The following is a 20,907-nucleotide window of genomic DNA, read 5'->3' on the forward strand; positions in this document are numbered from 1 at the left end:
AAAGCAAACCCTACTAAATCACCCAGCCAGGCCTTAACCTCTAAGGATGGAGATTCCACCACCTCCCTAGGTAACCCATTCCAGTGCTTCACCACCCTTCTAGTGAAAAAGTTTTTCCTAATATCCAACCTAGGCCTCCCCCACTGCAACTTGAAACCGTTGCTCCTTGTTCTGTCATCTGCCACCACTGAAAACAGCCTAGCTCCATCCTCCCTGGAACCCCTTTTCAGGTTGTTGAGGGGGGATTTGATAGCAGCCTTCACTCTTCTCTTCTGCAGACTAAACAAGCCCAGTTCTCTCATTTCCTCCTCATAAGTCATGTGCTCCAGCCCCCTAATCATTTTCATTGCCCTCTGCTGGACTCTCTCCAACTTGTCCACATCCTTCCTGTAGTGGGAGGGCCCAAAGTACTCCAAATGTGGCCTCACCAATGCCGAATAGAGGGGAATAATCACTTCCCTCAATCTGCTGGCAATGCTCCTACTAATGCAGCCCAATATGCCGTTAGCCTTCTTGGCAACAAGGGCATGCTGTTGACTAATATCCAGCTACTTGTCCACTGTAATCCTCAGGTCCTTTTCTGCAGAACTGCTGCCTAGCCAGTTGTTTCCCTGTTTGTAGCTGTGGATGGGATTCTTCTGTCCTAAGTGCAGGACTCTGCACTTGTCCTTGTTGAACCTCATCGGATTCCTTTTGGCCCAGTCCTCCAATTTGTTTGTCAATCTGTATCCTATTCCTACCCTTTAGTGTATCTACCACTCCCTGCAGCTTATTGTCATCTGCAAACTTGCCGAGAATGCAATCCATCCCATCATCCAGATCATTAATGAAGATGTTGAATAAAATTGGCCCCAGGACCGACCACTGGTGCACTCTGCTTGATACTGGCCCCCAGCTAGACATCAAGCTGTGAATCACTACCCATTGAGCCCGATGATCTAGTCAGCTTTCTATCCACCTCATAGTTGAGGAAAGGGGACAGGAGGCAGGGCCTAGTGGTGGGGAATGGGAAGGAGAGGTGGCCATAAGAAAATCTTTTTATTTAAATATTGTCCAGAGCATAAGAGCTGCGTTGTAGGCCACCACCCTTTGTGCCCTATCAAAAGGCCATTCCTGCACCAGATTCATCTCTCAGATGGGGCAAGGTTTGGCCTTTCTGTGGAAGAATCAGTGGGTCCAGCCCCCAAACTCTGGATCCTTGAGATCTGCTCAAGGCCAGAGCATCCCCCCCGCAGAAGATCTGTACCAAGACATTGCTTCCTACTTGCCTGGGGCTTTAGCCAGGCTTTCTGTTATTTATGGCTCTGTGCTGCCAGGTTTCTCTGCCCAGCTATTTTGGGACTCCTTCCACACTCCTGTTTAGGGAGGTATGGTCCAGAGCATGAAGATGGGCCACAAATTTAGTCTCAGGCTGTACAGACTTCTCCAAGTATCCCCTGTGGAGATTGGGGGGATGGTACCATGGTGCATGTCTCTAGCAATCTCATCCCCTTCCCCCTCTCCCATTCCATTTTGCTTCTTGGGACCTTTTTGCTTCGTGGGTCTAGAGCAGGGTTAGGGACACCACCACAGAGGCAGTGAGCATCCTCCTTCTCCTAAGACAGATGCCCTGTAAGTATACATCACAAGAGGATGATCAAGCCCCTAAGAATTCCTGTGCTCCAAGGGCCTGATCCAAAGCCCATCAAAGTCTTGGGGAACTTTTCCATTGACTTTAATTGGCTGTGGTTCAAATCCTGTGTGGTGATTTCCCCACCTGGAGCTTTAATCCTCTGTCTGTGTCATTCCAACTCACTGCTGTGGGAATTATTGTGATATTTGACAACAGCTAGGCCTGTAGCTCCAGAACAGCAGGCAGCAGGTGAACTCTTTAAGAATGAAAAGTTCCAGAGAGGTAGCCGTGTTAGTCTGAATACAGCAAAAACAATGAGAGTCCTGTAGCACCTTAAAGACTAACAAATGTCGTCAGATGCATGTAATTGTCACTGTTCACACATTCTCACCTTCTAATCAATGGTTGTGATTAGGCCTCATCTACCCTAACTGAATTGACTTTGTTAGCACTTACCCTCCCCATTGTTACGTTCTTTACCCTTGGATGTATATATATACTCCCTATCTGTGGTTTCCATTTCATGCATCTGACGAAGTGGGTTGCAGCCAACGAAAGCTTATGCCTGCAGAAATTTGTTAGTCTTTAAGGTGCTACAGGATCTCGTCTTTCTTTTAAGAATGAGACCCTATTTTCATGCAAATGTCCTTGGTGAGTGAAAACAGGGACCGAGAGACAAAATACTCTGTGCAAGAGATTCAAGCAGAATTGTTTCAAAATTGGGGGTTTTCAGTATATGCCATTAGGCATCAGATAAGACATTTATTGCAAACCAGTGAACTAAAGTGAATCACTATTGATACGAATACCCTATCATAATAAATCCAGCCCAGAAGCTGTACATGGAGAGGTATTTTCCTGACTCAGTGAACATATAACAAATATTAATCGGCACGTGGGGATGTGTGTGTGTGTGGGGGGGGGGAGGGGCTTTGCTCTCAGCTGCATCTTATGCTTCACACACATTCCACCCTTTCGGACTTCAGGTAAGTCAGTGACAATCCCATCAGCATTAATATAATCACTATTCCGGGCTGGGCTCTGCGAGGCTCCTGGTGAGGGCTCGTGGATTGATTGCCTGGCCGCCTTGCTTCAATGGGAGTTCCAATGGCAAGGGGTGGGGAGGAGATGATATTGTATCATTTGCTCCTTGTGATGTTTCTAATCCACCGTCTACATACAGGATAAAATGCTGGACCCATTGAAGCTAAAGGTAAAGGTCCCATTGATTTCAATAGCGTCAAGATTTCACTCTGTGTTTCTTTGGGGCAGGGACTGTGTTTCACTATGTGTTTGCAGAGGGGCTTTTTACCATATATTTACCATATATATTTTACCTTATATTTACCATAATATAAATGCTAAATGATAATATTTGTAAAAAGTTACCACGTGTATTTCCTATTCGAAACATTGGGAAATGCTGTGGTGTCTTAACTATCACGGTGTGGCAAATGCTGATTCAGTCATGGTGACTACTGTGTGGATATTATTCATCCTTAACATTTATATTATGGTAATATGTAGAAGCCGCAGCCAAATCAAGGTCTTATATTTCTATGTACTACACATATAGCAAACAATAGTCCCTACGTCAAAGATTCTACAGTCTAAAAGGTTTCTAATTCTAAAAGGTTGTCTATTTTATTGCATACATTGTTTTCTCAACACAATTTTTGTAGCATTGGTAGGTGGGTATATTATCCAAATTCCCTTTATCCAAAAAGCCTAGTTATCCAAATCCACAGTGTGTACCCCCTGGAGCCCGATGTGAGTTAATAGCACTTCTGTTTATCTGAAAGCCTGTTTATCTGAAACTTTTGGATGTCTCCCAGCCCATTTGGGTAAATAAGGGTGTGCTGGGTAAGTGTGTGTGTGTGTGTGTGTGTGTGTTTGTTTATATTATTTATAAAATAAATAGGAATATATTTTTCAAAAAAACTAAATGAAATGTGGATTTGAAAGTGTGCATTTAATGCACTAGCCAGAAATCGTCTCTTGCTGTGCTGAGTATTGTAATGCTCTTTCCATTTATAAAAGGAAAAAAGTGAAGCAAATTGTGTGTAAGTAAATATAGTTCTCTTTAATCTAACTTGTGTCACTGTCAGTTGATATAATAGGTTTCCTACCAGAATTGAATCAGATGGATTCTGAATTCTGAAGTGAAATTGATAACACAGCTGTTTTGGTTTTTTTAATCTCAGTTGGTCATGGAAGCTAGCCTTGAGATGGGGAAATGTCTTGTTCTTTATGATTTTACTAAATTATATATATATGTCCTGGTAAACGAAGAGTCTGTAAATGTCAGAGAGAGGCAAATGGCACTTTGTTCCATCCATGTACCAGAGCCCAGAGACTGCTCACCTAGCGCAAGATATAGCTCATGTTAACATACACAGTGTCAAGCTCTTGCCACGGCCCAGCATAGCAATGTAGGCACTAGTCCTGTGATTCAGTGACTGATTGCCCATCAGCTGTGGGGGTTAGTGAGACAGGCAGGAAAATGGCAGTCTGTGATTCACTGAGTGCACCATTAAGGTTCTGTAACTCGCTGCTCTCGGCCAAGAGCGGCCCATTAGCTACATGACATACGTTATGATAGTGCCAGCAAAGTGGTCAGTGCCTAACTGGGATATATTGCAGCCTGAGGAGTGGCTGTGGGCTGCAGCACAGAACATATGGAGATTATTTTCTGAATTTATGCAGCACATGTTTCCCTATAAATTAAATTCAGAGAAAATGTGTATCCGTAATAGGGTGATGCTCACAACAGCCAGCCCTGTAACGAATTACAATGACCTGCCACTGTTTGCTGTGTGCCTAGTGGAACAGCTTTATATAGGCAGAAGCAACCACATGTGCTGTCTCAAGGTCTGGAAGGATAAGCCGAGATCTGTACAGCTGTATGCAGGATTCTTTTGTTGTTCTTCTCTGTGTTTTTCTTACTTTCTGTAGAAACCACACAATTCCCTCCTGAAGTGCTGGGGTTACCTAGAGGTCTGAGCATATGCCATGCATGATCTTCCCTGTCCCTGCGTCTGCTCAGCAGCAGTATATCATCCCAGAGAAGGGCTGCTGCCATTGAAGTGAAAAAGGCAGACAAGTATCTCTTGTGGAAATGAAGGCTACCCCACTCTATGGATTAGAACAGAATGGGCTGCCAAAACAGTAGGATGGGGGGCTCTTTAGCCAGAATAATAAGCACAGCGGCACATATATACCCTTCACTGTCCTTGGGCTAAGGATCTGAAGTCTTTTTCTACACTAAAGCCTAGCCGTTTGCTACCTTGGACTGGATGAGAATTTTCTATGACTTTTCCTCAGGTATTTTTAAGCAGTTTAAGGAAAACGTAATGGAGAGTCATTGTCACTTGTTCACTGAATCGCTCCTTTAAAACAACCAAGAGACAACTGCATCGCTTGCTGTTTACCAAGTTTAAATCTTTAGTGAAACAGACACCCTTCTGCAACGTGTGAGCAAATTGGAGAGTTGTTAAGTAATAAAAACCTGTACCACAGAGCAGAAGAATCAAGCATTTGCTTTTGGGCAAATTGCATTGGAATCAGTACGGACTAGAGCGGCATCCAAGTGTTTTCAGCTGTGCTTGAGGGACATCCTTTTTCATTTGTAGCTGATTATGGTCTAATAGGATTTCAAAGATTTCTGTGTGGGAATACTTCACATCTCATTTCATTTGATTTTTTTCTGATGTTTCACTTATCATACTGATCGCTACCCTTGGAATAAATCTCATTACCTTTTTAGCTGCCTGAACTGAATTTTTCCTGTTGGTCTCATGCTACCATTTAATTGGCATTTCTGAAATCTCTTGAGGATTTCAGAAAGAGCCAAGCAGCAGTTTGCATGATAGGAAAGCATAGATCATTGAAATAAAGAAGTAACATTACAAATTCTTTTAGTTTTGGTCTTCCCTCTTCTTTCTCTCACTCCCTAACTTTCATATACTCTCTGTGGCTTGTGCTATCACATTTTCATAGTGGAAATTAAGGACTTGAAAGGAATCCATGATGGGAGTAACCAGTAAAGCCCAAAATGGACCAGTCTGATCACTGACCTTTGCTGTCTAGTGAAGGTAGTAACCATAGTTATTTTTCATTAGCAGCTCATAGGATGGGAACTCACACGCAGCTATAGATATGGATTTGGCAGGAAAATGAATACACCAGTATTCAGAGCAGCCAAAGGCTCAGAAATAATGTTCTGCTGTGACTCTTCCAAACTGACATCTTGATGTGAGGATTATAAATGAAATCATTGTTCTGACAAAGGCCAAGGCTAATAGAAAGCTTTTATTACTGGCCCATTGGCTAATTCTGCTGGTCTAACCCCTTTGGATGGACATAGTGTCAGCAAACATGCACACAGAGGATGCTTTGTGTGAGATCCGGCCCGGTGAAGGATTACTAAGGGGCACAAGGATATCTCAATGAGAAACGTTCTTTTACTAAAATTTGTAAAGTAATTTTTTCCCCCGAGGCCTCGAAAGAGAGTGACTGGGTTTTTAATCTACAGTTTGTATGAGTGATATTTGTTTTGTGTCCTATCACCCTTGTTATTCAGCCGTGCTCTCCTTCCAAGGAGGTGAAGTGCCGCCTAAAAGAAATTGTTTCTTCTGCTGAGGTTCAGTGCAGTCGACAGCTGTCATAGAGAAGCGCTATGCTTTCATACAGATTTTTAGAGCTAGTCAATGTTACAGAGCTCTAATCTGTTCTCTTTCCTCACACAGGGAATGTCTAGGAGCCAGGGACCCATACTGTGGCTGGGATAACAAACAGAAACGATGCACCACCATTGAGGACAGCTCCAACATGAGCCTGTGGACTCAGAATATTACTGAGTGCCCAGTAAGTGGAAATTAACGAAAAAAAGAGTAGAAAAACATATTGCACATAGAGTGTGTTTGTTTGTGTGTGTGTGTGGAACATTATAGTCAGCCTGTTGCTCAGTACCTCCATTTCTATGCTCTAGGGTCCTGCAGGGGGCTTCCTAAGTCCCCGGTTAAGCCAGAGCCGCCTCACGGCTACTTTAATGTATGCACTACTTCCCACAGCTCTCTATGGGTGTGGGAAATGAGAATAGCTGAAGTGCAGTGCTCTCTGGCCCTGCAGGCATGTCCCAGCTCATCTCTGACACACACCTTATGTGAGGGACTGGGCATAGAGCTCTTGTGGCTGGCCACAGAGACTCCCCGTGCGAGGCAGTATTCTGTTGGAAAAGCAGAAAGAGGCTGAACATAAACAGAAAATCAGGCCTTGTGTACGTTTATGTAAGGGTGGGAGAGTGCTAGAGGGGAGAGCATGAAGAAGGGGAGAAGGTGGTATGGGGGTGTGTGTTAAAGTGGAGAGAATGCGCACATGCAAGTAGAAGGGAAAGGGGATGGTGTATATGTGTGCGTGAGAGAGAGATGAAATTGTAACCCTCTTCTCATCCGAGCAGGGTTCTAACAAATGTAAGGCACTCAAAGGGAACACTTTTCTGTTCTTGTCATGGCCTCTGAAATGATGTCATTACAACAAACCAGCTCTTTACGATTCAGTTTAGATCGGCACACTGTATCCAGTTAGGGGCTGCATGGCCAAGTTAATTCTTGCTACTTGAACCATTTCTGTAAGACGACAGGAAAGAAAACTACTCTCATTACATTGCAGTGCGGGAAATAAAAGATTTCTTGTTAACTTCCATTGTTATTGTCTAATGCCAATTAGCATGCTGATGCTGCTAAGTAAAGCAGGCTGAGAAGGGGCTGGATGGGTTATATCTTCAATATGCTATTTATGTCTCGAGCTGCTGGGATGTTTATTTCCCTTCTCTCTCTATCTTCTCAGAAAATTTCCCAGGAAATACTAGTCATTACTTCAATCCTGTCTCAGCGAGGCAAGCTTAAGTCTTTCACCACTGGATTCAGGGGCTTGTGCGTTTATAACCCTCTTGTGTGGTGCTTCTTGATTGCACATGCTGTTATCCTGTCCTGTTTAGTGCCTGTGTCTGTTGATAGGTGTGCGAGGTGTTAATCCTCTAGTTTGAACGCGGCTGCCATTGCGAACATTGGGGAATGTGCAACTCCAGATCATTGTTTCAAGGTTATAAAACCTGCACAGAACATACAGGTGCATTCTGAAGATCGTGTGCTCCTAGGGACGTGCACGACAACTGTGTGTATAAATTTACATCTGTGTGTTAAATTTAACTGTGTGTTAGAATTTAATTAATGTATAAATTTACATCTGCGTAGTACTTTTCATTCCAAGGGATCTCAAAGTACTTTAAAAACCACATTTATTACAGAAATAACGTCCTCTCTCTCACCCCCCACCCCTCACTGAAATATATCCATCTCTGGTCTGGTATGTGCCAGCTGACTTAAGGCCCTGATTCAGCAATGTACTTAAGCATGTACCTAGCTTTAAGAGCATGCTGAACACCTTGCTCAATAGGGGCCTTACACAGCACAAGAGTTTGGGATGGTAAGCAGAAGAATGTTGTACCAATTGTGACAAAGCTCTTCTTCTGCCTCAGTGGGTCCAGCGCTTCCCTCTAATGGTAGGTCAGGGAACTGCTTCTCCCCTTAGAGTTCTTCCACCCTCTAGTGTTGGTGGAGGGTAACACAGCCGCTCTAAGGTGGCTGCTCCCTGTGGGGTCCCGGTCCTGTCTCTGGTTCTTGTAGGCCCCTTGCCTCGTCGCTGTGGCTCTTATCCCTCCAGTGAACGGCCAGTTGGGGGGCAGAGCGGGGCCCAGTCCCACCCTCGACTCCAGGCCCCAACCCAGGGACCCTACAAGTAGCCGTCTCGCGCTGTGGCTTCAAGAAAGCTGCTGGCTTCCCTGGGTTACTTCCCCGGGCCCCTTGACTTAATATCCGTACTCTGCTCGGACAGGGGCCCTTCCTGGCCTCCTTGCCAGGGGAAGCTCTTGACCCCTGATAGCCGCACAGGGTGTGGTAGTGTCCAAACCAAATGTCCAGTTCAGTCTTTCTCTTCTGGCAGGGTCTCTTCCCTTGGGCCTCCAGGGCTGAGAAAAGTTCTTTGCCCTCTTCGGGCAGGATTTCCCCTCCCCAGTCTTTGTACCTGCAGGGTTCTCTCCTGCCAGCGTTCTGCTCCTTCTCCTAAGCCCTCCTGGCTCTTGACAGCGTCTGGCCTGCTCACACACCCTGGTAGCTCACCTCACTCCCACAACTCCAGCCTCACCCTTTCTCTGGAGGGGAGGCTTTTAACAAGTCCTAGGTGGGGCCTTGATTGGCTCCAGGTGTGTTAATTAACCCGGAGTAACCCCTGCTCAGCTACCAGGGGAAAAGGGACTTGCTGATCCTGGGCTGATAAATCGGCCTTCTAGCACTCTCCCGTAGACCGGCTGCAGGATCTGCAGCTGGTGCGCTTCCGAACCGCGCCACAGGCGCACCTGTACACATGCGTGCTCCACACACTCCATTTCCTCGCCCTCGTGTCCTGCCCTGACACCAAGTGGTGGGACCTCTTACCAACATGGCTTGGAGTCCCCGGTACCAAGATCGTCAGCGCGGAGGAATCCCTACCCTCGTGACATCGATCATGGAGATCCTTCTTGCGATCTCCCAAGTCGGCACACTCACACCGATTGGAGCAGCACTGATTGTGTACCAGTCCCCAGCATCTCGGCATTGGTCTCCAACTCTACACCACTCTCTGAGACAGTGTTCATTGGAGCACGACCATCCCGCGGTTTGAGGCACAGATCCTCTTCCCCATGGCATCATTTCTCCATGCCACATGATAGTCGAGGGGAATCACCGACAGCCCCACCTTGGTCTCCGTGGGAAGAGTCCTATTGCTCGACTTTGGAGGGGGAGCCCCAGTCCTAGACCACGGCACCATCACAGTCGCAAGGCACTGAAGGCTGGGGCTGTACCTACAGCATCGCACTGGGCCCAGGGACAATAGCCTGTTCAGTGGCCATATTGGAATCCGTGGTGCCAGGTCCCTACTTACACCGCTGTTCGGCGAAGCATTCTGCAGTACTGCCGACCCAGCAAGAAACCCAGGACTCTGCGTCAGACTGCAGTTCCGTGCCTCAGGCAACCACTTCAGCCCAGGCTCAGGAGGAGAGTTTACGTCCCCCTCTTCCGGTCCTGCCATCCTCCTCTTCATCCATGGACAAGGCCCCCGGTATCACTGAACGACTTCAGAGCCCATCAAGAGCTCTTCAAGAGGGTGGCTTCCAACCTGGGCCTGGAGGTGGAGGAGCTCAAGGACGCCTCTGACCCCCTCTTTGATGTACTGGCCCAGGTCGCACTTCCAGTGCATGAAGGGGTGCTTAAGGTGCTCAGTGCCCTGTGGGAAAATACCATCTTCATTGCCACCAACATCAAAAAGGGCTGAGAAGAAATATTCTGTCCCGGCTAAGGGGTTTGAGTTCCTCTTCACAACCCCCACACCCCTCCCGGGATCCCTTGTAGACAAGGACTCAAAACAGCTAGATTTGTTTGGTTGAAAAATTTATTCTACAGCCAGCTTGCAATTCAGAGTTGCCAACCTCCTGGCACTGCTAGGGAGGTACAGTGATAATATCTGGAATATAATATCTGGAACTTGCTGGCTAAATTCAACATTCCCAGGACTTTGCCACCATATTGGAGGAAGGAAAGATGGTGGCCAGAGCGGCCATTCAGGTGACTCTGGATGCAGCGGATTCGGCAGCGAGATCTATGGCCTCCACTGTATCCATGCGCAGGTGTTCATGGCTACAATCCTTTGGTCTGTCTCAAGAAGTGCAGTGGTTGATTCAAGACATCCCATTTGATGGCAGTGCACCTTTTTCAGACCAAACAGATGCTAGGCTCCATGGTTTAAAAGACTCCAGAGCTACCCTGTGCTCTTTGGGCCTGTGTACACCTCAGTCCTTCAGGAAGCAGTTTCGCCCACTGCAGCAGCGGCCTTGATTCCAAGGGCCTCCTCGCTCATCCTTCTACAGGAGAAAGCATAGAGAAAGAGACTTTAAATGCCGTTGCCAAGCCCTAACCTCCTCTTCTTCCCACTTGGGAATCTCGTGACACCCCAGTGGCTAGAGGCAGCAGTTTTGAGGGTGCGCCCAAGGACAACACCACAGACTCCATTCAGGATCTGCCTTCCAGGCTCTTCCTAAACCACCTTTTTCTCTTCTTTCCAGCATGGTCCCATATAACATCAGACCGATGGGTCCTCAGTGTTCCCAGGGCGCTGCACCCTGCAGTCCTCCTCAATCCTACTCAACCAACCCCCTGTCCCAGTCTTTCTTCAGAGACCCCTCTCACGAGCATCTTCTCATTCAGGAGGTGCAAAGTCTTCTGAGGATAGGGGCCATAGAGGAAGTTCCTCCAGATTTGCGGGGAAGAGGATTTTATTCCCGCTACTTTCTCATTCCCAAAGCGAAAGGTGGTCTCAGACCCATTCTAGACTTGTGGCATCTCAAGAGACTGTCCAGGGGCTCAAGGGGATAAGGCTGGTCTGCCAGGTGTTCCTTCCCTATGGAGGGAAAAGCGGTGCAGGTTCTGACGGACAACACCACCACGATTTACATCAACAGGCAAGGTGGAGCCCACTCATCGGCTAATCACCGTCAAGAGGCTAATGCGCCTGTGGGACCTGGCCGGTCGGAACAATTTCCATATCATGGCATCCCACCTGCTAGAGGACAGGAACACCATGACAGACCGGCTCAGCAGCTGCTTCTTACCTCACCATGAATGGTCACTTCACCTTCAAGTTATGGATATGCTTTTCCAGAGGTGGGGAGTTCCCCAAGTGCACCTCTTCGCGTCCAGTCTGAACAAGAAATGTGACCAGTTTTGCTCCATCCATGGGGTCACCTTCCTCCTTGCATGGACAGGGGTTCTCATGTACGCATTTCTGCCACCGCTGATACACAAGGTCCTCTCAAAGACCAAGAGGGACAAAACAGATGTGATTCTAGTAGCTCCCGCCTGGCAAAGGCAGCGTTGGTTCAGCACTCTGATGGAGCTATCAATGGCCCCCCAGCTGGAGCTGCCACATTGGCCAGACTTGCTATCGCAGGACAGAGGCTAATTCTTACACTTAGCCTTGATATCTCTACACTTGACGGCCTGGAGGTTGACTGGCTGAATATGGGCAAACAGGCATGTTTGTCTCAGGTTCAAGAGGTCCTGATGGGCAGTAGGAAACCCTCCACCGGAGTGTCTTATTTGGCCGAATGGAAGAGGTTTGCTGGCTAGGCATCAAACCAATGTATTTCTCCCTAGCCGTGCTCTAAGAAATGGCTGAAATTAAAAAATCAGCCTGAGGCAGACACCTGTCGTGGAAAACATCCGCCCAAATGGTTAAAGGTTGGCAAAGCTCTAGGGAATGGAAAACGGGGTCTTATAATGCGTCGTGCTGGGCAGCATTAATATTAGGTGGTGTTACCATCCCCACCTGTAATATTTGACTGTACACCAAAAATATCTGTCCTGCCTAAAAATATGTCAGTCTGGAATTTTAGCTTGGAATCTGAGCACCCTTGCGTTTGGGCCCGATGCTGCGTTCCTTGAACTCAGGGAGACGTTTAAGTTGGGCCCTTCTGCATCTGTGGGTCGATTTATGATTAACAAGGACTCTCTTACCTGATCATCCATAATAATTTCAAAGGTGTATTTGATTACAGATGTTTTGAAATGCGTCTTGTTTATCTGATTGACATGGCAATGTCTACAAAGGAGCCACCACAGAGAGCTGTTCTGAAAAAGATCAATGCATGGTTTTTTTATCCAAATTCCTGAGCTTGCTCTTTTCAAAATGCCACTACAAACTTAAGGATAGAATAATAATCCATATGTAATTTCTTAAGAAATGAAACTTCCCACACTTGCAACGTGATCTGTTTATAAATCTCAACATTTCAGCCATTTTGTTTATTTATTTAAATGTTGGGTTGTTTCCCAGTACTAATTACAAGTCAATAATTATTTATCAGCTTTATATTTTTTAAAACTCAAGCAATGGGCCATATCATACCAATGATTTTTAAACAGAGCTGCCCGCTGAAATCAGCAAGGGGTTCTGGCTTAAAAATGAATAGCATGATCCAATATTTGGATTTTTACTTTTGAAAGGTGAAAAAAAAAAAAAGATGATGATAAATGAATCGAATGACTCAAATGTTTCGAAGTAGCTCTTTTAATATTCTCACTTTGTAACAACCCAAACCGTGTTAATTTTATGTATGTATTTAAAATCACAAAATCAACCCAAAAATAAATAATGTACTGCTTTGGGACATCTTGCCTGGTAGCCTTCAACCAAGAGTGAAATTGTACGGCTGAATGACAGTCTGTTGAAAACAAAGGTTTGCAACAGATGCCTGAAACCCCTTAATTACAATATGATGAACATAGTAACAGATCTAAATTACTTTCATGTCATTGCTGTGGATTTCTGAGGCTGTTAGATGACAGCTCTCAAAAGTGCCTAGTTAAAGCATAACATAGGACCTGACACGCGAGGAGGAGTGAGAGAGTTCTACTTCTGATTCTACAGTTGACTCACTGTGTGGTCTCAGACATGTCACTTAACCTCTCTGTGCCTCAGTTTCCTCATCTGTAAAGCTGAGGAAAAACATGCTTACATCATAGAGGTGGTGACGGCTAATTCAGAATGACTTTAGAGCGCTTTGAAGCTGTAAAGTGATCAGCATTAAGCATGGCAATGTTGGTTTTGTCTGCCGCTGTATCTGGTTCAGTACTTGGACCTGAGATGTTAGCCAGGACCTCAGTCTGTTCCGTTCTTATTCTTTGAATGAGACACAGAGGCCAATTACCCTGTTGCCTTTATTGGCAGTTTCACTACAGCTGCAGGGTTTTGTGCAGCTCTGTGTGAGACGTTTCAATCTGGTGCCGACGTTGCTCTGATTCCCTTCCGCCTTCTCCCAGCAGGGGGAGCTCTTTTGGGGAGGCAGGGCCATATTCCTTTCATACCTCACAAGAGAGGGCAAGAGCCCGGGGCAACTGGCGGTGCAGCTGCTGAGTGGGAGAGACCCGAGGGGTTATTGGAGTGAATCTGGAGGGGTGCCAGGGGTTCGCTGTGGATGGGAGAGGAGGCACGAAGCAGCTGGGCGTAGGCGGGGTTCATCAGACTGAGGGACGCCTGGAGACGGAGGTGCATGGGAGAGTTGGGGAGGCGGGGTCCCCTTCATTCTGCTCCTACTTCCTATTAGCCTCCCCTATTCAGCCAATCCGCCTATTCCGTCCCCCTTTAGTCCAGCCCAGTCTCAGTTCAGTCCCTGGCCCATCCTTCAAGCGCTGTCTGTTAGCCTCACTCCCTTGTCACCCGTCTGTCCATATCCCCTTTCCTTCCCTCTGTTCTCTCCTGCCTCCCGCTCCTTTCCATGTGCCCCACACTCCTGCCTGAGCGTCACTGCTGCTGCTTCTGTCCCTCTCCGCTGCCCCCGGCAGGCTGGGAACCCGCAGGGGGACCAGGGATCAGCCAGAGGAGAGAGGTGCAGAGGGTGTCAGTTTCCCAGAGCCGACCGTGTGTCTGGGTGTTGCGGGAATGAGGGCAGGGCTTGGGGTTGGATTTGGATGTGCAAATGTCACAGGAGATGCCTGACACCTGGCGAGTCTGTTTCTTTGCACTCCAGCCATACCGCACAAGCACCGTTCTGGAGCAGCTCCAGGTAACGTCCCACCACACTTCTGGCGAGGCCCTTCAGTTTTGACTGTGTGGGAGCTGCAAGGGAGTTGTTGCCTCAAGATAACACACCAACTTCAGATCATCAGGAAGTAGCATTGGGAACCCAATGGATCTCAGGCACAGCTGTAGATATTGGCACTTCTAGGGCCTCTACACCTCCTCCCATGGCTGGCGAGGGGCCATGCTGCCTCACTTCATGTAGCCCCTCTGTTGCTGGTCACCTGCGCAGAATTAGTTTCTGCTGCTTTTCCTGTTCTGTGACACTAGTTAGAGAGGAGCTGGTGCAGCACAGCGCAGCTGTAGCCTGACTGCTGGTTCTGGCTGGAGTTTGCGAAGAGCAAGTCACTGTAGCCACTGGCAGAGCAAACCAAGTTATGTGGGGGGGACCGTGCTTTATTCATTTCTCTTCTGCAAGGCCCTTTGCTTTCACCTTGCACCAGAATTCTGTGACCTTACACCTGTGATTGACAAGGAAGCCTCTGTGAGACAGGCCACTTTCCGTAGCAAAAGAAAGAGAGAGCAAAGAAAGGGGTAGGGGAATGGGAATGGTTAGAGAATTCATTTCAATATGAAGATTGTTTGATTAAATAATTGTGCCTGGTTTTTTTAACGTATAAATCATGACCAACCTGCAAGGTTATTTTTAGTTTCTAGAATAATTTAGTGATCTTGAAAGCATGAGACTAATAGCAAGCCAGGCATCGCATGAGCAGATACTGCCAACCCACCTCACCCAACTTATGCTGATATGTGTCAATCCTAGTCTGAAACGGCCCCTTACTCCATTTTTTTGCACTTGCCCGATTACCCTGATTTATTTATTTGCATTGTGGCATTGCCTGAGATTCCCAAGCTGTGGCGCAGGATCCAGTTGTGCTAGCTGTCGTACAAACACACAACGAAAAGACAGCACTTGCCCTAAAGCTAAAAATACTCGAGTTTCTGGAGAGGAGTGGCATGATATAGTAGATCAGGTACTGGAGTGGCCACAGGAGACCTGCGTTCTGTTCCTTGCTTGCCCATTAATTTGCTGTGTGACCTTGAGCAAGTCATTTCGCTTGTCTGTGTGTGTCTGTTTCATCTCCCCTCCTTTGCCTGTGTTATCTAATTAGATTGTAAGTTGCTTGGGACAGGGACTCTCCCTGACTATGTTTTTGTACAGTGGGGCTCTGAGCTCAGTTGGGTGCTACAGTAATATAAATAGTAAATAATAAATTCTACGGGGATCATCTCAAACATTGCAGCAGCATCTCAGTGAACGGTAGCGTTTTGGACTGTTAGCACAGGAATACAGTGGTTCGGCTGCTAGTGGACAGTTTCCATGGTCTATCATGCTGAGCGATATTGTTTTTGCTCACTTGGATTCCCCGTCTGTCCATATCTACCTGTTGTCGCTTGTCTTATCCCTCGATTGTAAACTCCTTGGGAACAGGGAGCATGTCTTTGTTCTGGGTTTGCACGACACCTCGCACACTGGACTCCTGGTCCAGGACTAGGGCTCCCAGGTGCTACAGTAATACAAATAATAATAATAATAAATAAAATAATATAGTAACAGACTGTTGTGTTTTACAGGCTGAGGCAGCGTGAGATGATATCCAAAGGGGGTTGGGTTTGTGAGGTGGGCAGATGGTGCTCTCGTGGGAGGTGGTAGTAGTCTGAGGGAGCTTTGCTGCTTGTATATGTGTGTTAGGTATGCAGGGTGGAATTTGGAGGGTAAATATTGGCTCAGCATTGTCTGAAAACAACCCCCGTTTTTGAATCCTGCTCACAGGCACAGACAGCTCTCATCTAAGCTGCATCTTAATCCCCTCAGCAGCTTTGTTTGCCGTTTCTATTGTGGTGCTGTCTCCAGAAATGTAAACTCTCTGTAGTGACTTTTTTTTTTTTTTTTTAAATTAGGTGAAAAACCTGACAACAAATGGGAGATTGGGGCCCTGGTCCCCGTGGCAACCATGTGAGCATTCGGATGGGGACAGCACGGGCTCTTGTATGTGTAGGTCACGGTCCTGTGACAACCCTCGCCCTCGCTGCGGGGGTCGCGGCTGTGACGGGACCAGGATCGAGATTGCAAATTGCTCAAGGTACATCTGCATGGCTGCTGGGCCTTCTGTGAGGGGAGCAGGGTGGTTCCTGAATGTTTGGTCTCCACACATATATTTCCACTGGTATCTTCTTGTCTCTGGCCCTGGTGTAAGTGGGTGCAATTCCAGTTGAAGTCAATAGGAGCTACAGGGTCTCAGCTCCTCTGAAAAGCAGGTCTCAGGTGTCTCAAGTGAGGCACCCAAAAGCAGAGGTACCCCAAGTGAGTGGATACATGGGGAAATGTTAGACTCAGCGTCCCTGTGCCTCACTTTCCCCCGCTGCACAGTGGGAATAATGGCACATCAATGGCGGGGGCATGAGGCTTAGTGAGGTAATGACTGAACAGTGCTTTGAAGATTAAAATGTGCTAAACACACTGTTGTGTTTCTGGCTCCGGAAGTGTGGCCAAAGGGAGGGGACTGGGAGACAGCCTAGCGCACAGGGGGGTAAGGTGCCTCCTTTGTGTGCCGGGGTCTCTGAGTCTGTCACATGGGGTTGCTGCTGGCTGGCTGCATGAGATGAGACCAGACCTAGGAAAGCATCCCTCCCTGTTCAGGACAGGGCTTGCTTATGTCCCACTGCAGTCAATGGGACTTAATCATGGACTTAGTTAAGCTAGTGTTAAGGGCCGCCCTAATAATAATGCTTGAGTGGCTTTCCTGAATAAGGGTCTGAGGGAGGAGGTTTGGAAATCAGGCCTCTTCGACTTCAATGTCTAAACGTAAGCACCCAGTTTATGTCCCTGGTGCCCCTCTCACCTTTCCGGTGAAGGTCACTTCATGACCCAAGGGAAGCAGGAGCCAAGCAGGGGCTGGGAGCTGTTGACTGCAGGATGCCTGGGGTGAGTCCCTGATATTTGAGCAGACATAGAGCCGATATAGGTTTAAGCTACCTCAGCTCCTCTTTAAACACTCCTCATACCGAGGAGAACTCTCCTCCTCCCCTGAGCTCAGCCCTGCTCTTGGCAGCAAAAGAATCAGCTACGTTTACTAAGGATAATATTTTAATTGCTGTCTGTTCCTCCAGCTGTGCACTGTGCTGCCTACCCGGCAGAGCCAGCCATTCCTGCTACTTCTCCACTGCCCCGTATTGAGCCAGAGCCCTCTTCTGTCAGCGACTGATGGCAGGCCCTCCAGGGGGTCATGCATTTTAGCATCACTCACATTATAGGCTCTGGTCCAGTGGGAAAAGTTGTGGGAACAGCCTGTAAGAAGTGGCTGAAATATGTATTCCATCATAAAACACTGGAAGGCAGCAGGGTTTGAAAAATAGGGACATCTGGTCATCCTATGTCCACGTAAGCGCTAGAATTTCCTTTAATTGACTTCATATGCCATTGGGATGTTTCCGCAGAGAAAAAGCAGGATGCTTAAAAACGAGTTTTATTAGAAAGTAGGAGATGGAAATTTGAAAATGGGAATTTTTTGTTGCCATTAAGAATTCTCTGCACTTGGAATACAAATCCCCTGATGGCAAGAAGTGTTATTTCTATGGGGAATATTTTTAGATATATTTATTTTTCTTTTGCTGCTCCAACAACAATAAAAATCCTCCTTGTAATGTTCTTCCGCTTTAAGATTTTGCATGAAATCTCTCCTCCTGGATTAAGGACCGGCAGGTGATAGGTGGGTTAGAACATGGAAGAAAGGGATTTTCATAAAAAAGACTTTCTTGTTCCTCCCCCTATATGGGGAAGAGAGGATATGCAGCACTGCTCTGAAGCCAAGCTGCTCAGAGAAGGCAAGAGATGATAATGAACACAAAAAGTGTGCAGGACAACCTGAGTTTTAACTTTCATCCTGTACCGTGGTTGGTGCCAGGATAGATAGAATGCATTACTTGCCAGCAGTGTTATTAGTTCAGTAAAGGCTTTACAAATTAACATCTGTTTTCCAGCTCAGCTTTTGAGCGTGGCTGTAACAAGAGAGCACCTGAGTTGTTTCTTTAGTTGACTTTAGAAAGTGGTGGGTTTTTTTTTTTACAAAACAAGATTGCTGGACTAGAAACAGTAACGCAACGAGATGAGGTGTTCACGCAGAGATAGCTGCCTATCTGTTGGCTCAGTTTAATGAGATGAGAACCTGAGGCACATGAAAGACTGTAATCTAATTCTTCTGTCCCCTAGTCCTATTGAGATTTATGATCTAGTGGTATTGTCAACCCCGATCATATATCAGCCCCCAAAAATCATGAGATAGAAATAAAAATCATGAGATTTAAAAAATAATAATAAATGTTGTGCTCTTTTTATTTGCCTTCTGAGTTCTGCACATCTAGGGTCACACTAAAGTCAAATTTTCAGACTTTTCTCTGCAATCACGGAAGTTAGATACTAATTTTTTAAATGAAAGCTGATGTTCTCATGTAATAGCAGGATTCCAGGAGCTGGGGCTTTAAAAAAAACACCAAATATCACAAGACCCATGAGTTAGCAACATTAGTTATAGCAAATCTATAGTGTTAGCGTGTCATTGATGGACAGGGTTAGTTTTCCCAACTCCTTGGCATTGACAGAGCTGGTTTTGGTGACCCACAAAACCTGAATCCCATTTCATGCAATAGGGTTGGATTTTAACATGCAAATTTGGGAGTCTACTGTTGTCTGAGCACATTGGCCAGAGAAGGAAAGTAAAGAGAAATTGGAGGGGATTGGTCAATGAGATTTATAGAGGAATGGGGTTGAAGGGAAAAGGCGATCATCAACAATAACACTGCAGAAAGCTCAGAGAACACTCAGGTGGGACTTTCAAATCACTCAACATTCGCTTAGCTCTGCTTTGTTTGAAATCAATGGGAACTTTGCCATCAACACCAGTGGGACCAGAGTTAGGCCAATGCTGAGTGCGTCTGAGAATCCCAGTCTGAATTCTGGGCTTGTCTCTTGGGTCTGGCTGAGATGAAGTGGAGCTTTTTAGAACTAGTGGATTCCAGTGATTTAGTGGGGCTTCCACTTAGGAACTTTACAGCCCAAGCCTTTGAGTAGGGCCTGACGCTAGAAGAGGAGAAATTAACCCAAATATTCTGTTTTCTCATCTGCCCTGTCCCTTTGTCTCTGTCAGAAATGGCGCTTGGACTCCATGGTCCCCCTGGGCCCAATGCAGCACCTCCTGTGGGATTGGCTTTCAGGTCCGTCAGAGATCGTGCAGCAACCCAGCTCCGCGGTATGGGGGCAGGGTCTGTGTTGGACAGAGCAGAGAGGAGCGGTAAGAGGCATTCACAGCCCAAACACCAGAGGGTCTCTCATCCAGGGCAGTGCAGTCACTTTAGAGGCTGACGGATGGGCCTGAAGTTAATGTAGATGAAGTGCAAAGAGCTAGTGTTAATGCAGCATTAGGGCTGACCAGTCAAGCACATGGAAGTGAGGGAATGCCAGAGTTAAGATGCATTAGCTCACCCACAATGATCATCCTCTATTTTGTAACAAGTCGGTGACAATCTAAGACTTCACAGTTGCCACCGGGCTGCATGTCATGATTTCTCAGAACTTGGCAGTAGAAGCAGGGATTTAACCCAGATCTCCCTGCCTCCAACACAGACGATCCTAACTCTTGTGCTAAAAGAGAATCACTGTTAGCAGTATAGTGCCTATGATACTCAGTTGAGCAGTTCTGATTCCACCCATTAGAGGGCAATGGCATACATACACACTAGTCAGTGTATACATCAATTGCACTTTAATTACGACTCCAATTCACCCCATTCGGTCTCTGTTAACGGTAGTGATGTGCGAAAAAGAAAGAAAGAACCCAGCTTGACTTTCAGATCTAAGGTTGAGTTTGCAGGGCTGGGCATGAGAAAAACAACCTTTTTTACTTGAAAACTGAGCAAATTTGATCTGGAATCATTGAAAGACAATACATTTGGAAGGCACAATACCATTTTCACAGAGACACTTCTCAGAGTCCAGCCACTCTTTAACCAAATGCTTTAAAGCATCCCCATGTGGTTTCTAGCATTGACATTTCATTAAAGGCCACCTCTACTTGGCATCAGATTTTTGCTGGTCTCTTGAGTGGTGACTTAAGACGGGTTTCTCTGTATTTCTCAGTGTGCAAAGGGTAATTCATTTAACTTTCTTGACTCTGGACATCTTTATGTTTGGGTTGATTTGTAGCCATTCAACATGAACTTTAAAGACTGTATGGCAGTCAGTTGTGGTCTAAGATTAAAGATTGGGGCGATTAAACTTGAGACGAAGTTTGATTCAAAAGTTGAACAAAAAGGATGATCCCTTTTTAAAAGGAAACATGAAATAATATTAATCGGCTTTTCAGGCACAGCCCCACTTCAAACACTAGTTACCTGTGTTCCAAATAGCAATAAAGGCAAGATTTTCATAAGACCAGTTTGTCAAGAGCTCAGCAACTGTAACGGGGACAATTGTCAAAGAGCTCAACTCCCACGTAGGCACCTAAAATAAAGGCATCCAGCACCTACCATTGTGATACATGTGGGTTGGAGGTTGAAAATCTGGCTGATTGATTTTGCTATCCCAATGAGATGCGAACTCTTTCGAAAATGTGCCCCTGGCGGTGGGT

General features: G+C 46.4%; 1 protein-coding gene across 1 annotated transcript in view; it reads left to right on the forward strand.

Annotated features, from left to right (window-relative positions):
- SEMA5B (semaphorin 5B) overlaps positions 1–20,907 on the forward strand; it is a 150,598-nt gene that overhangs the window by 97,702 nt on the left and 31,989 nt on the right. Inside the window, exons 11-13 of the mRNA XM_067549633.1 lie at positions 6,361–6,478; positions 16,187–16,368; positions 19,429–19,572. Of these exons, the coding sequence (XP_067405734.1) occupies positions 6,361–6,478; positions 16,187–16,368; positions 19,429–19,572 (444 nt within the window). The remainder of the gene's footprint in view (positions 1–6,360; positions 6,479–16,186; positions 16,369–19,428; positions 19,573–20,907) is intronic.

This window comes from Emydura macquarii, unplaced genomic scaffold, assembly GCF_026122565.2.
Source record: "Emydura macquarii macquarii isolate MOO-44397 ecotype Brisbane River unplaced genomic scaffold, CSIRO-AGI_Emac_v2 contig_1253, whole genome shotgun sequence".
Classification (NCBI taxonomy): domain Eukaryota; kingdom Metazoa; phylum Chordata; order Testudines; family Chelidae; genus Emydura; species Emydura macquarii.